Source organism: Canis lupus, chromosome 28 (assembly GCF_003254725.2).
Source record: "Canis lupus dingo isolate Sandy chromosome 28, ASM325472v2, whole genome shotgun sequence".
Classification (NCBI taxonomy): Eukaryota; Metazoa; Chordata; class Mammalia; order Carnivora; family Canidae; genus Canis; species Canis lupus.
The window spans coordinates 30944680-30962091 of record NC_064270.1 but is presented as its reverse complement, the minus strand read 5'-3'; the positions used below and the strand labels follow the sequence as shown (position 1 = coordinate 30962091).

General features: G+C 35.2%; 1 protein-coding gene across 2 annotated transcripts in view; it reads right to left on the bottom strand.

Annotated features, from left to right (window-relative positions):
- WDR11 (WD repeat domain 11) overlaps window positions 1-17412 on the bottom strand; it is a 59237-nt gene that overhangs the window by 24013 nt on the left and 17812 nt on the right. For both annotated transcript variants that reach the window (XR_007406727.1, XM_025467439.3), the window contains exons 10-14: window positions 16571-16747; window positions 13326-13410; window positions 7448-7554; window positions 5381-5456; window positions 1499-1607 (exon numbers count right to left, since the gene is read on the bottom strand). Coding sequence is in view for 1 of the 2 variants with exons in the window: in XM_025467439.3 (XP_025323224.1) it covers window positions 1499-1607; window positions 5381-5456; window positions 7448-7554; window positions 13326-13410; window positions 16571-16747 (554 nt within the window). In the remaining variant the exon portion in view is untranslated. The remainder of the gene's footprint in view (window positions 1-1498; window positions 1608-5380; window positions 5457-7447; window positions 7555-13325; window positions 13411-16570; window positions 16748-17412) is intronic.

Below are 17412 nucleotides of genomic sequence, written 5' to 3'. Positions count from 1 at the left end.
TACCCTCTACCTCCTTCTACCTCTAATCTTTAATGAGAGCTTAAGGTAGAAGAGTTTAATGGCAAACTTCCAAAAGGTCTAACTCTGATGCCTTCTTTTTTTACAAAATGAAAATAATAAATACAATTATGATATCTTCTCTTCCCTACTTCTAGCCCTCCCCCGTAGATACATAGGGTGAGTTGCTTATGTTCCTCCAATATGGTCCATTGTCATCAACAGATCTACCTCAAATCTCTTATTTATTCTTTTATATTCCCATCTATTTTAATGCATTCAATCCAATAATCTCTCATATGCATCAATTCTTCACAGATAGTTATTTCACATGTGTGTATTCATAACTTACATAAATAGGAATCACATCCTACCCTGTTCCTAAACTCTTTTCATTGAGTACAACATAAGTCCCATCTCTGCTGTTTCTGTAGGCTACCCAGTACTCCACGAGTGCATCCATCCACTTTTAGTCTCTCTGTTCTCCCAGCAGAGAACACCCGGAGTGCGTCTGACCTCTCTGACAAACAACACTGCAGTCCATATCTTCACAGAAGCTCCTCTGTGAACAGGGGCTGCAAAGTCTGCTTGCAGAGTACCTCACTGGTCTGCATTCCTACCAGCAGTGGGTAAGGATTCCTGCAACCTACTACACCCACAACTGATGCTATCTGGCTCCCCAGTTTTCGTTAGTTTAAAAGTTATACCATTGTTAGTTTATTTTGCCCATCTCTAAAAACTGATGACTTTGAACATTTCTTCATACGTCTATTGGCCTTTTAGGTTTCTCCACCATTCGTGAACTGCTCACTTACTTTGGCCCTCTTTCCACTGGTGTTCCTGTCTTTTCAAGTTCCTATAAGCCTAGCCCTCTACAAGGATTAGTTAGTCCTTTGCTGGTTTTAGATATTGGTAAATTTCTTTTTCCAACTTGTCCTTTCTATTTAACTTGGACACTGGTGTCCTTCATTGGATAGAGAGCATCAATCTTGATGTAATTAAATGCATTTTTCTTTTTTTGCCTTTTGGTTTGAGCTCCTGACGTCCTTTTCTGCCCCCAAAACAGAAAAATATTCTTCTATTTTTGACTATGAATTTGACAGATTTACATTTTTACATTTAGGTCTCTAATCCCATAGAGCCTACGTCTAAATATGGTATTAGGTAGAGATCCAGTATTTTTCTCCATAAAGTGAGACCATTTTCCCAATGCTGTCCTCTTTTTTTAAGGCTGAGTTAGCTACTATGACCTTTTATTCTTTCACAAATCTCTTTATCATGTTCTTCAAAATATCTGAGTAAAACTTTAATTGGAACTGCACTAATGCTATATTAGCTTAATCAATCCAAGAAAATAAGAGTTATCTCCATGGACTTAGATCATCCTCACATTTTTAATAAGAAAATACATTAACAGTAATGATTTCAATTCAGGCTAAAGAAAAATATTGACCACATACACAACATGCCTGGATAAACTAGATTTTCAATTGTAACTTACCAAAGCAGTTATTGCAGGGAAGTTTTTGGACATTTCTCTAAGAATGGTACAAGTCCTAACATCCCATAACTCCAGGGGTTTATCTTTGAATACAACTGCCAAATACTGCCTAAAATAAACAAAATTACTAAAAGTTTTGCAAAACTTTTCACCATAAGTAATACAAATAAAAGGTTGAGTAAATCAGAAAAGTCATTTAAATTAACATTAGTTCTCATCATTAATAGTTATTAAGAAGGTAAAGCCCTAAGATGACCTTAGATAGCCACATAGCCATAATTAAGCAAGGAGCCCAGGTCAGAAGAAAGAATGAAGAAAGGCACAAGTTCACATTTTACCAATTTACCAATTTATGGTAACTCTCCCAAGGCTTAATTTCCTCATATATGACATGAGAATATTACCACCTATCCCAATGGATTGGTATGCAGGGTTATGGTAAAAATTAAATGAAAAAGTAAAGGTTTTCACAAAGTTTCTATCATGCTAGCACTGAGAAAATGTCACAGAGCAGGAAGATCCTTATACTCAGTATCAAAGCACTTAGGTTCTCTTGCTCAGGACAAAGTCTGCCATTTGATAATTTTGTAGCCTCAGATAAACCATGTAATCTTTTTGAGATTTATGTATGTATGTATGTATGTATGTAGGTAGGTAGGTATGTAGGTATTTATTTATTTTAAGATGTTATTTACTTATTCATGAGAGACACAGAGAGAGAAGCAGAGACACAGGGAGTCCTTGAGGGGAGCCTGATGTGGGACTCCGGGACCACACCCTGGGCTGAAGGCAGATGGTCAATCGCTAAGTCACCCAGGGGTCTCTTTGAGTTTTATTCTACTTATCTTTATAATGATGTTAATAACATCTGTCTTACCCCCCTCACTAAATGCTAAAAAGGGGGGAGAGAGGATAGCACACATGGAAGGATTTTATACACCATTACGGGTTACACAAAGGCAATATAATATGTTACATTTTTTATTATATCTAACATGAAGCCATCTACTGGCTTATATATAAATAACTAATATAAGACAGAATCTGGTGAATGCTACAAAGATTAACTATGAAAGAGGAGATTTATTTTGACAACTAGGCAATGGCATTCTAGGCAGTGTAACAAATGTGACAAATGGCCAAGATAAGAAAGGACACAGTGGAGGGAATATGCTACCTGAAATGAAGGGCATGCAAGAGCAATCATCATGAGAAAGAAGATCAAAATGTGAATTTTGGATCACATTATTAAAGACCTAAAATACCCAAATATGCCATGCTAGGTTATATACAGATTTATTCTACAGATTATAGTGGATCATAGAAGGTTTTAAAGTAGTGGGGGATAATGTGATTTGTTTTAGATGTATTAATTTTAGCAGGCATATGAGAGTCAAGAATGACTGGAAACAGAAGAGACTGGAGTCCATATAGTGCAACTGAGCAATTAAACTCTCTAATCTCAGGATTCTTACATTTTTAAAAATTAAGGACCTCCCCCAAAGAACTTTTGTTTATGTGGTTTATAACAACTGACATTTTGCATATTAGAAATTAAGTCTAAAAAATTAGAAACTATCCTTATTAATTCATTTTAAATTTAAAAACAGAAAATAACTAGCAAGATGGCAGATTTAAACATAAGCCACAATGATAATTACGTTCAATATGAATAATTTAAACACTGCAATTTGAAACATAGATAACCAAATAGAAAAAGAAGCCCCAACCAGATGCTTTCTAGAAGATATCAACTTTAACTATAAAGAAAGACATAGATAAGACACAAGTAAAAGGTAAGAAAAAGATACACTATGCAAACATTAATCAAAAGAAAGCTTACGTGGCTATATAAATCAGGCAAATCTGACTTACTTCTGAATAAAAGAATAGTACCAAAAATAAAGAGGGTATTTCACAATGATAAAGAAATAAGTCAAGAGGAGATAACAATACCAGATATGTATGTAACTAGTAACAGAGCTTTAAAATACCAAAAGCAAGAACATGAGCTCTTCAAAAGAGAAATAAATGCAAAACAATGTTTATTTCAACACTCACCTGTCAGTAATAGACAGAAAAGCAGGCAGAAAATCAGTATGAATATGAGACCTAAATAACTACCAACCAATCTGAACTGACATTTATGGATTATTCTAATCAATGAGAGCAGAAAACACAATCTTCAAAAGTGCAATATGGAACATTCACTAAGACCGTAGTCTAGGCCATATAACAATCATATTAAATTTAAAAGAACTAAAGCAATATAAAATGTGCTCTCTGATTCTAATGGAAACCATGAATTAACAGAAAGATATCTGAAGAACCCCTAAATATTCTGAAATTAAATAATGTATCTATAAATATCCTATGGAAATTGGTAGTTATGATTTCCAAAACCAGACAAAGATATTACACGAAAACTAGATCAATATGCTTCATGAGCACAGATGAATAAAATTTAAGCAAGTCAAATCCGGTAATATACCATGACCAAGAAGAATTTATGCCAGGGATATAAAGTTGGTTTAACAAAAAAATCAGTCAATGTAATTCACCATATTAGCTGACTTAAAACAAAATCCCTCATTATGATGATGTCCCTAAATGCAGAAAAATCATCTGACAAAATCCATCACCTACTCAATGATACAAAGTTTTAGTAAACTAGGAATAGAAAAATTCCTCAATGTAATAAAGGTCACCTACAAAAAATCTATAACTAACATATTTAATGTTGAAAGACTGAACACTTTTGCCTTAAGATCCAGAAACAGAACAAAGATGTCTGCTCTCGTCATTCTATTCTACATTGTACTGGAAGTCCTTCTCATTACAGTAAAACAAGGAGGAAAAAAAAGCCCATACTCCAGAAAACAGAGATGTAGCTGAGTCATTACTGGCAAACAACATGGAATGTCTATATAGAAAATACTAAAGAACCAACTAAAAAGCTACTAGAAATAATAATTAAGTTAGCATGGTCACGAAGTCAATATTAAAAAATTAACTATTTCACTATGCCAGTAATGAATAATTGGTAACTGAAATTAAAAAGAGAAAAAAATACATGTATACTAGTATTGAAGAAAAAAAACAAAAAAAATTAGCAAATGATGTGTAACACTTTAAGAATGACAACTAAGAAATAAGTGGAGAGATACACCATGTTCATGAATCACAGAACTTATTAGGATATCAATTCTTTCCCACATTGATCTATGGATTAAGTGCAATCTCAATCAAAATCCCAGGAAGCTTTTTTGGTAACACTGATAAGCTGATTCTAAAATTTATGTGGAAATACAAAGATTCCAGAAAAGCTAAAGAAATTTGGAAAACTATTTTAAAAAGCTTACTCCTCCTTTCTTTGTTCTTCTGATTGGTCTTCATTCAGTCTCTATGTTTAATAGTCTTACTTTACATGTATTTCCCTTGGAATGAAAAACTCAAAACTTTCTGAAATTTAAATAGGTCTAAATTATAAACAAAGAAAATCAGTTCTTTGACTCAAGAAACCCATGTTGAGATAGAAATGCATAAGAATTTCATTAGGTGACAAATTACATTTTCCTTGTGGGTGACAGGCATTTAGATCAATATAGCTATAGGAGAAAAAATAGGATTACTGGTTTTACCAATCAAATGAGATATTAAGATTTATAGAAAAGTTATCTTTTTAAGTAGAAATTAAAAGCAATAGTTTAATTTTGTGATCAAAATATTTTCTTGAGATGGCTGCATAGCTTGATTTACTATCACTAAGAAACTCTATATGCATTTCAGCATATTCTCACTTTCTTAAAGATTAAAAAAAAAATCTTTAAGATCCCATTGTGATAACACCACAGATTTTTTTTTTTTTTGGCTCACACTTACTTTAAATGAGATACTTTAATCATTTCGATGGGTGACTCATCATTGCCTCGTTCACCGCGAAAAGCAATACTCCTACCTTTAATTGAAAATATTAAAGAAAATGTGAAATATCAGATGAAACAGGTAAGACAAAAAGCTATACACACCAACAGAATCTGATCAGTGCTTCCTCTATTCTCCCACTTACTTCTACACTGTTTCAAGTAATCTAAATTCAAAATGTATTTCAAAAGTATTACAAGTTAAAGATCAAGAATATATTACTTGTATTCAATTATCTATCTTATAAAAAAGTATTTTCCTTTGTTACAGTTTCTTGAATACTTTCAGTGGTTTCTTTCAAATAAATAGTTCTATTTTAGAAATTCAAAATTATCAATTTCCGAAGTTTCAATCCATCTATGGTAAAGGAACAGCCTACTGTAAAATACAACAGGTTTGTGTATTTAGACTATTATATATAATATCTATTATTTAGATATATTATATCTAAAGTAATATGAACACTCCCATGTTCACAAATACTAACCAGTGGAAAAAACACTCTTTAAACAGGTATTTAAGATTTCCTGTCCCATGTACAAAATGCTCAACTAAAACACTTTGACCTGTTTCTTACTGAAAGGTTCTTTACACACCGGAACTGGGGAATGATAAGAATTAGTTAACTGTCAGAGAAGCTAAATGGTTTTCTGTAATTAAAAAATGCAAATTCTACTCTATGTCTGAACAAATACATTTTAATAACTTTTCCCGCATTTTTATTTACATTAAACAAAAGAGAGCACGCTCAATTCAGAGACAACTGAGTGCCTGCATGCCTCTGCTCCTCAGTGCTGTCAAATGGGGCTCCTGTTCTTATTTGCCAAACAAACACCCACATCCTTTCCTAACTCTGCTGGTCTGGTCTGCTGCTCTTCTTAGAAGACAAGGCTAGAAAAGTCTATTATCTATGAACTCAAATATCCCACCTCAGCAAGTTAGTATCTATGACTTAAATTTTAAAATTTATTGCTCAAAAATAAGTCTGAGAAAGATTTTAAGTTATCTAATAGTCCTGAGCTAACTGGAAAAAATGATAGGCTTTTTTTTTTTTTTTTTTTTTTAAGTGAATGATACTAGAAAACAGCATTTTGCCCCTGGGCTGTCATGTAATTAGAGAGACCCCAATCTAGGGGCAGGGGCTACTGGGCACGTCATTGCCAATGAGAACAGAACTACAGTGGACTGATTACAGACAGTGCGACTAATTTCTTGAGGTTTAGTAACATACCCATACCCAGAGAAGTAAAAACACCCATTATCATGGAAATACATATTGAGAATATACTCGATTTGCTACCCACATGTGCACACACATACATATATATATCTTAGAATTCAAACTGTTTACATATATCCTTATTGCTAGACCATTTTAAAGAAACTCACTATAATTTTGTTCAGAATTCTATTTGAAATCATCCATGTGTCATAAAATAATTTGAAACTCTCACCTTATTCTAAGTTCTTCATTTTGAAACTCATTGGGTTGTAGGTTTTTAAACAAATTCTGAGCAAGTTACTTAACTGGAATGCTTCTTTTTTTTAAACTCTCAAATTTCTCTACTCAGTCAGCCTGAGACTGTCAAAAGTCTTAAATTTGAACATTTAAAAACAAATAAATTATAAATTTATAAAGGTTTTCCTGTAAAGGCCAAAAGTTTTAGAAGAGAATCTAAGAAAGCCTACTACAAAGATTTATTTTAAAACCGTACTTTTGGTCACCTAACAATGTACTTAAAGGTAGAACTGGTAACATATGTAATTATAAATCTGTCTGTTCAGGCTAATGGTACTCCATTTACCATATACTTGTATTAACACAATTTGCATACAACAACAACGATGAGCCTTTCCAGGGTAATTATTACAGAACAACAAAATGAATGTATAAATAGGATATAAGAAAAAACTCCCAGGTTGAAAGAAAGTTTATAAATAGCAACATCTTTGATCAATATGACAAACCATTTTCAAACTTTATTTTTTTCATTTTCAAACTTTTAATAGTCTAAATACACAAACCTGTTGGAAGATCAACCAGCTGAAGTTCATTTCTCACTAATCCCATATTGTTTGGTGTTGAAGTAGCAAAGGAAAGAAAACCAGTCAAACTTGTCCATTCGATACCCCTAAAATGAGAAATTAAATAAAATTTAGTCAAATAACCTTTTTTGTTTGCACAACTTACTTGAAATTAAGTTTTTCCTAAGACCTTAATTTTATTATACAAGCTAATTAAGAATATTAACATGACCTTTCGAGACTAAATTACCATACATTTTCAATATATATATGAAATTATTTCAAATTAAAACTTAATCTCCAAATATAATGGTGAGATAGTTTAGTTACCTGGATTCATAGCAGCATTAAAATGACTATCAAAATCTGGCAAAGGAGAGTCACACAACACAGTAGTGTCTGAGAATTCCACCGCTTAAGAAACAGCGGTGTGGAAATATTCCGAGCCAGACTGCTTAAAGTTGAGTACACTGAGGAATTTATCAAACTTCTTAGTTGATTAGGAGGCAGAAATTCCTGTAGTAAAGAATTCAAACTGAGCTACCAGATTTGGAAGTGGCTGACAGTTCCAAATGGTGTATTAATTAGAGAAAAGCACAAAAGAAAAATCTCAAAATGATGACAAGACTCCAAGCAACTTATCCACCAAATGCCTGGGAGTCTCCTTTATGAGGTCTGGTAACAAGTGAGTCCACAGTTTCTTGCACTGACGTTAAGAACAGAGTATTACCACCATGGCTTGCAGAGAATGGAAGCCAGTAGTGGTGGTGGGGGGGTAGGGTGTGGCAGAGAGGGAGCACAGGTTAAATGGACCATCAGTCATGAGGAGAAACACTATTCTATTGCCCCACCTTGCTTACAAGGTAATAGAGGCTAGTTGAGAGGGAAAGTCCAAACCTTTGCTCTACATGTAACTGCCCATCAGATTTTATGGAACAACCATGTTTAACAACATATTGTCTATGGTTACTTTCATAACATAATGGCTGATTTGAGTAATTGCGACAGAAATTTTATGGCCTGCAAAGTCTAAAATACTTATTATCTGGTCCTTTACAGAAAATGTTTGTTAACCCCTGACCTAGTTTATCCACATTTACTTCAATTTAAAAGCTATTGCTAGAGAGCATTAAATACTGCTCTGCACATGCCCCTCATTTGCCCAAGAAGATATGCTGGCTTCCTGCATCATATCCAAGCTCACATGTGACTTTCAAGTCCATCCGGTTGTCTGCCTCACCCTACCTAACCAAATTTACCTCTTAATCCTCCGAACCTTGTCCACTATTAATACTAGAGTAACTTTCCTCACTTATCCCTGTGTACCCGCCTACTTGTCTTTTCTCAGAGGGGCAAAGATGATCCCAAAGGAACTGAAAATAGTATTTGTTAGAGAAGGGAATTGCTGTAGTTATCAAGGATTATAATTCTCTTGGTGTAAAGTTGTGTTGAAACACTCAGATTAGGCTGCTTGAAACTGAGTACTCTTAAGAATTCCCATGTCCGGAGTGATCTCTTCTTCCCTCTTCAAATATACTGGCTCCAGCAGTTGCAGGCTCTGCGCTCTCCCTACATCTGTCCCCTTATCTGCTATTGCTGCAGGAGTAACACTGTGTACATAAAGAAATTCTGGCACACAGGAAGAGCTGCATGTACTAGCAATTACTATCATCATCATCATCATTCTAATTTCAAGATCCCACTCAAGCCCTATTTTTGCAATGAGGCCTCCTCATTTACTGAACTCGAACCACATCGATAATGAATACAATATATATCTGATGAAAAATTATTCACTGAAAAGACCCTTTGTCTCTTGTTTCTCTTTCCTTCCCCCAGCATGTAACAGTACTAAGTTTTCTACTCAGAGTGAATAAAAAAAGTGAAAAATCACTTTGAACTTATGGTGCATTCTACATAAGTCTGGTAGCATCAATCAGATCTGTTTACCCATAGAAACCAAAGACATACTCTCCAAGGCTTGTTGCTGGCAATCTGAGCACCTATGCTCCAGTATGGTAATGCCACAATCTCTGGACACGAAGAATCCCAGTCCACCCATTCTCCATTCATTATTTTTAAAATGTGTCTGTAAAGTACCCAGTGTATACCCGTGACTACACTAGGCAGCAGAAGTATCACTGTGAATGAGAGGTTTGCCTGCTATCCTTCTGGAACTTATGATTTAACAGAAAAAAGACACTACACAAAGTGGATTCTGGACTCCCTATTACGAAATACAGTGGTACAGAGTTCAATAGATGCTTGTAAGAGTCCCACAGAATCTGGTCTTTAGAGCCCACTGAGACCCAAAGGGAAAATAGGGGTTGCCTAAACAACAAGAGGAAACTGTGACTGGCTGAGAAACACTGCAATGGGTTGTACTACTCTCTTTGAAGGGAGGTACCACAATAAATGCTGTTGGATTAAAAGAATGATGTCTACGGAAAGTCTAGCACTCCTCCATATGGTTATTAGTGTCATACACATTCAGCCTCCTTTCCCCACTGCTTCTAAGACAAAGACATCCCAGTGTTGAGGACAGAACAGAACATGGAATGGCTGCTTATTTGTAATGTAGAACTATGAGTATGTTGCCTTTGAGCTGATTCCAGCAGCTGCTTTTATATCTGACTCCAACTGATCAACATGAAGAAAATAAATATCAAGTTGGGACTTCAAAGAGGATTAGATAAGGATAGGATTATGTCTTAACAGAAAGGAATGAAACCTCTTGTCAAACTCAGCAAGCACCACGCTGCTCTCAGGATTAGAAAGCTATTGTCTGGGTTCAACCACATACTGAGCTCTTTATAAAAACTCCTAAGAACAGTAGCTCATTTTCTGACTTGGTCTAGGATTGTTCTGTTGGGTTCTGAATGAATGAACAACTGTAACCGTAGACTCTGTCAACAGGTGTCTGAGGTTCTGACTCCCATAGGTTTCCAAGTCAGGCCTGTTGACTTCAACTGGGGCTGCTGCACAGGCTACTTTCCAACCCTGGGTGCTACGAGGAGCGCTCACCTCTTGGAAGGCTTTGCAGTTCTACAATTCTATGAAACTAACTTTTGGCAATTTATAGACAAAATGGAAATTATTTTACTTTGCACAAATCACTCCACTTCCTCAAAGCAATACTGAGCCAATGTTCTGACATCCACATAAACTGCTGTTATAGTTAAGTTTTGACACTGAAAATAGTATCATGCTATATTATTGTAAATTTAGCCTACTGAACAAAGATACAAACTAATTATCTAGAAAAAAATCTAATAATCTAAGAACACCTACATATACATTTACTCCTAGGTATCTTCCACTGGATTATAAGCATCAGAGGATTTGTTTACATGAATACAAAAGATGCTCAATACGAATCTGTAATGCATAACTGGCTCAAACATCATGATTTTAAAAACAACCCACAGACAAAACTATCTGGAGTTAGGCAGTTCCTGCCCATGCGTATGCATAAAATTCAAGTATGTTAGAGTAAGTGTTTTTTAAAAACACATTTAGTATCTAGTAAAAATAACTTTAAAAAGTTGGCCTTACATTTGACAATGAATATCTAGAATGTGTTGGGTGTATTGCTAATAAGTTCAGCAATTTTTACAACACATCTGTGAAATTTTCATAATGGCTTTTAATTGTAATACTATAATTGCATTAATTGAAACACAAAGATATCAGGATTTTACCATCCTCCTGGGCATCATCACTGAATATAAAATGTGAATTATCTTCAAAATGGCAATTAAGAGGGAAAATTCATATAAAATAATGGAACACATTTGTGTGAATCACTCACAACATCAGCCTGAGTAGCATATCCATTATTTGGTATCCCAAGTAAAACTGTAATTTCAAGTATTACTCAATAACAAATATTATTACAGCTTGTGTAAGTCATGTATTTAGTGACATCTATCATCTGAATGATCTAGGAAAACATCTTATTTAAATCTAATAGCTTGCTGATAAACTGGCTATTGTGTTTTTATTAAAAGATCTGTGTTCAGAAAAAGTGAAGATGTACTTCATTTTCCAGAAGCAAGTATAAATTCTTAGCATGAATCCTGGCTCAGTCAACATTTTCATCTTTTTGCCAAATGTGCCCTACAGGCATTTTTTTAGCTGGAGATACAGCACATGTACTCTAAGTATAAAGGTCAAGTTGGAAGCCTGAAAGGCCCAGTTTAAATTTCACAGATTATAAAACTGAGTTTCTTCCATAAATTGGGAATAAAAATAGTGCCTACCACATAAAGTGGTGGTGGGGCGTCAAAGAAATGGTCTTGCAAAGTATTAATATTTAACACATCTTCAGAACAAGTATTGATTAAATGCAGTTTGACTGGTGGGTGTTATTCATAAAAGGAAACACTAGTGGCAGAAGGGCTTCTGGAAGAAGAGAGAGAAGATGAACAACAGTCTGAAATGGTGTAAACACAGACGTGTCACTGCACCCACAGTGCACTGAAAGAAAGTGATTCCTTCTTTTTTTTAAAGATTTATTTATTTGACAAAGGGAGAGAGCATGTGCAAGCACAAGCAGGGGGAGCAGCAGAGGGAGAGGGGGAAGCAGACTGACTCCCTGCTGAGCAGGGGGCCTGGTATGGGGTTTGATCCCAGGACCCTGGGATCATGACCTGAGTCGAAGGCAGCCGCTCAACTGACTGAGCCACCCATGCACCTCTGGTGTTAGTGATTCTAAAGATATTAGGATGCCATGTAAAGGTATTTGGGTAGCTACTGGAGGGCACAGCATGAGGTGTTGGTGACCAATAGTCACCAGGGCTGCACCACAAACAACGTACTTGAAAGAATAAGGCAATGTAAACTTCTGGAACTTTCATCACAATCAGGAGTTGTGATACTTAAAGGATTAGCCTTTCTCCCATTCAGAAAATGCAGTAACTCAGAATAATGTGTTCACGAAGGATTAACTATGAATTTTAATGTATGCACGAGATCTATATTTATATAATGTACAGAGGACAGAAAATTGCCTTTCTTTTATGTTTGTTAAAAGATCAAATAATACTGGAAATGTAAATTTATATTACAAATGCATAACTTCATAACCCATCATTGCTGGGCAAAGAGGAGAGCAGCCATGCCATCAACAAAATAATGCTATAGAGCAAATATGTATGTCTTCAAGACAAAGCAACCTTCTTCCCTCAGTATCTCTGAAAGCACGGCACTCATAAAACACATCACATCTCAAAATGAAAGACGAAATGCTATATAGTTTAGTCCCTTTCTTATGGTGCTTAAGCAAAAAAAACAAATGAGATTAGTTAATAATTAAAATGATTTCATTCAAACTTTTCAGGATCCATCCTACTGATGTATCTTTATAGAAATGAAAAACAGGGCAGTCCGGGTGGCTCAGCGGTTTAGCGCCACCTTCAGCCCAGGGTGTGATCCTGGAGATCCGGGATCAAGTTCCATGTCAGGTTCCCTGCACGGAATGCCTGCTTCTCCCTCTGCCTGTCTCTCTCTCTCTTTCTGTCTCTCATGAATAAATTAATAAAAATCTTTAAAAAGAAAAAAAGAAATGAAAAACAAACTCTACAAATCTGAACAAGGGAACACAGTGATATTCAGTGAGAAAATATCCTAGACCTTAGGAGAAATCAGATGCAGCAATAAAAGTTAGAAAAAATTTTCCACTGCATAATACTCTTTTACAAAGCGAACAATTAGTGCTCAGACCTGATTAACATAACCATTACTTAAACATAAATATTTATTATTCAAAACTTTCAGGCAAATAATCACTTCAGAGTATTTAATATAGAAAAGTCTCCCAAAACTTCTTCCCAGTATGCTTTCTGTTTGTGATCTCAGTATCACAATACATACTCACCTGACTTCACAGGAGTGGACACTTAACTCTTTGTGTAGCAGCCCACTGGTGAGATGGTACACCAGGACAGAACCGTTACTTGTACCTATCAAAACAATGTAATAGTCTTAATTAGCTGGAGTTCTAGATCTTTCCAAGTCTTTTTTTTTAAATAATTTTTTAAATTTTTATTTATTTATGATAGTCACAGAGAGAGAGAGAGGGGCAGAGGGAGAAGCGGGCTCCATGCACCAGGAGCCCGATGTGGGATTCGATCCCGGTCTCCAGGATCGCGCCCTGGGCCAAAGGCAGGCGCCAAACTGCTGCGCCACCCAGGGATCCCTTTCCAAGTCTTTTCTGAAGATTTTAATCATTTGATAACACTTATCTTTTGTAAAAGAGAACCAAGCTATGTGTTAAGAATGAGTGAATTTCTCTGTCTTCTCTCTTCGCAAAAATGGGCCTAATCTCATATGTTCTGAGAACTTCTCTAAATCCAGGGACATGTTTTCACAGAAAGACTTCAAAATCTAACTTAATAAACACATAAAATTTGAAGAAGCACTTTGCTAGGCTTTTTTACACATGGGAACTCATACTTCTTGAGATTTGGAATGTTTACTTTAGCCAGTCCTCAAAAAGGCAACCTAGGAGAACTCATTAACCAGATCTTTTCTATTTTTCTTTATAAAGATTTTTGGTTTGGTTTTGTCTTTTCTATTATATCAATCATAGAGATGGTCAGGTATGATGGTTAACTGTGGACTCTGCAGTGAAACAAGCCTGAGTTCAAGTTCTGGTTCCATCTTACACTCTTAAAAATTACTTGCCCACATTAAATCTGTGTTTTTAATTTCTTTAACATGGGAATAACAGAAAATCTACTTGCTGGAGAGTAAATGAGAAGACATATTTTTATTTTATTTTTTTTAAAAAAGATTTTATTTATCTATTCATGAGAGACACACACACAGAGAGAGAGAGAGAGAGAGAGAGAGAGAGAGAGACACACACAGGTAGAGGGAGAAGCAGGCTCCATGCAGGGAGGCCGACGCCGGACTTGATCCCGGGTCTCCAGGATCACACCCTGGGCCGAAGGTGGCGCTAAACTGCTGAGCCACCTGGGCTGCCCAGAAAACACATTTTTAAATACTTAGTACAGTACCTGACACAAACTAAGTACATGATTATTACTATATTTCTATTATTGCTGTTGTTTTGATTTGTGGTTATTATTATGCCTAAATTTTCACGGTCTTAGGTAACTTGTGTGTCTATAATTTAATTTGAAGAAACACGGCTATACTCAAAAAAGTAATGTTTCAGTCCTTAAAATGTTTTTGTAAGTTAAGCAAGAAAAATGAACAGTATTGGTTGGACAACCACTTTCTCACTGCACATGACTTAAAAAAAATGAATGGATTCATGCAAAGTAACAGAAATAATAGAATAATAGAAATAATGCTAGGCAAGTTCCAATTTAGCTTAGTGCTGAATAAAGCTTCATTAAATATTTTACAAAACCATTCTAGAAAAATACAGTATTTTACTTGTTTACATTTATCATTTATTCCACAATAGTACCTTCTAGTACTGAGACAATATCTAAAGAATTACCAAAACCTTTCAATTAATAGATCTTCATAATAATAAAATATTTTAACATTCTGCAAGCCTTTTGTTGTTGTTTTTAGAGAGAGAGCATGCATGTGTGTGCTTGAGCGGGGGTGAGGGGATAGGCAGAGGGAGAAGGAGAGAGCGAATCTTAAGCAGGCTTTACACCCAGCTTGGAGCCATCCATACACAGGGCTTGATTCCATGATAGTGAGATCATGACCTGAGCCAAACTCAAGAGTTGGATGCTTAACTGACTGAGCCACCCTGGTGTCCCTATATTTTGCAAGTTTTAATAATGCTGAACCTATGATCTAATACTCTAGAGGCACCACAAGAAGTAATTCCACTATGCCTCTTTTCCCTAGTGACACTGTAAAAGTTTAAGCACTTATTTTATATTTTTTCCTTTAACTTTGTGATTATATTAAATTCAATAAATGACTTGATCATCACAACATACCAGTACAATACAGCTTACGCTCAATAAAAATTTCAGACCCTGACTTAGCTCCTATTATTTAGCTGTGGCAAGAAGTAATTTTCTCCAAAAAATTGACAATCTAGGTATACTGATACTGTATATACATGTACATATAATTTACATTGACAAATTCCAATTAAAATCTCTGTAAGAGGTTTAATATAAGTCAATAGTTTCTAAAGCAAAAACTAAATATTTACATTTATATAAATGTAAACATAAACTACCAAATGTTAAAATGCAAACCACTTTCAGAAGACAGTAATGGAAAAAATGGGAAAATCAGAATAGTGCCAAATATTACTCAAGTGAGCCTTTAGTACTCATGAATAGGCAGTTAGCTAACTGAGACATACTAGCAACAAAATAAACATGGGTCAGGTTTTCATATTAGGAAAAAAAAATTCACAAATCATGTTATAGACCCAGAGTGGAAGTCAGAAGCCAACAAATAGCATCTTAAGAAAAAATGTTGACAATTTTAAACAAATATACTTTTTGAAATTGAAAAATACTTTTAACCTCATATACACAATAGCAAATTAAAATCTGTTCTTTTTTCTATGAAGGAAATTAGATTACTCATATTACTATGAAATTGATGTGACAGCAAGGTGAAACTCAGACCAATTTTCTATTTACAACATAAAACTATGCAATTTCAACCCAAAAGGCAAATCTTGGTTTACTGAGACCATAGCCACTTTAAACAATGTTTCACATAATTCTTGGCAAATGAAGAACCATTATTATTATTAAACTACTAACTATGATCATATCATTAGTTAACAAAAACCCAATATAAAATGATAGGCACAGAATAAGCCTGGGGTGGTCCAAAAAAAAAAGGCACAAGGAATCTGGATTTAGGATTACCTTCCTAACATTTCAGAAAGGTACCCACTATGTCAGGATCTCTATCATCCAGTGTCAGGTGAATGAGTTAACACTGGGATTAAAAATAAATGAATAAAAAGATGGGTGGATTTAAAGGACAGAAAAACAAAAAGGAAGAAAAATATTTTAAGATGAGTATATACTTGATTTCACTGGGCCTCTTCCTCTTTATCCTCAAAGAAAGGGTTTTCTAGTAACTAGCAAACTTAAATGTCTTATAAAACGTAAAGTACGCATGAAGGATTAAAAAAAGGACAGCTCCAATACTCACCAACAGCAAGCAGTGGCTGATACATCTTGATGTTTTTTGTGGTCAAGGGTGGGCACATACGGATGGCAAACTGTGGGGAGGGTAGCCCTGAAAGCAGTCCCGTCAGCAGGAATCGGAGGTGCACTTCCTGCAGAATGGGGCCTTTAGGATGCTCCTCCCCAGCAATGGCACTTTGTCCTGATTGATGATCCAAAGTACAAACACATTACTTATAATGTATGCTGAAATTTACAGAAACTTTTCAGTGGAAATACTCTTCAGGTCTAGAAGAAATACTCTTCAGACCTACAAGGTACCAGGAAGCACTCCAGGGGCTGCAGCTAAGCAATGACGCTGTTCTTGGCTCTGGGTCATAAACCACACTGTCTGCCATCTCAAAGGACAGATTACTCCAGACTATTGCTGTCCAGAATTCAGGAACTTTTGTCATCTAGAGAGTACTGTTTTAGCCAAAGTTTCCCGGTATTATGTACTAAACAAGGCAAATCACGGGACCTGAGTCAGAGACCAGCTTCCGTGGAGCAGGGTGCTGCCGCACATTCCCACCTCACTGCCTATCTTTCTAAAGGGTTGCTTTTCAATGTGATGTACTTTACAAAATATACATAATGTTGGTAATCACGAACTGCAGGTTCAAAGAACTTATTTAGATTTCTAATCAGAAATCTTCTCAATGTGTCAATGTAATTACAAAATCTAAGCTTCATAATTAAATACTTCATATATAAATATATAAATACATCATATATAATAAACTGTATATATATAAATAATATAAGAATATACAAATACATAATATAAGAATATATCAACTGTCACTGTTGATAGTTAAATCTTAAATG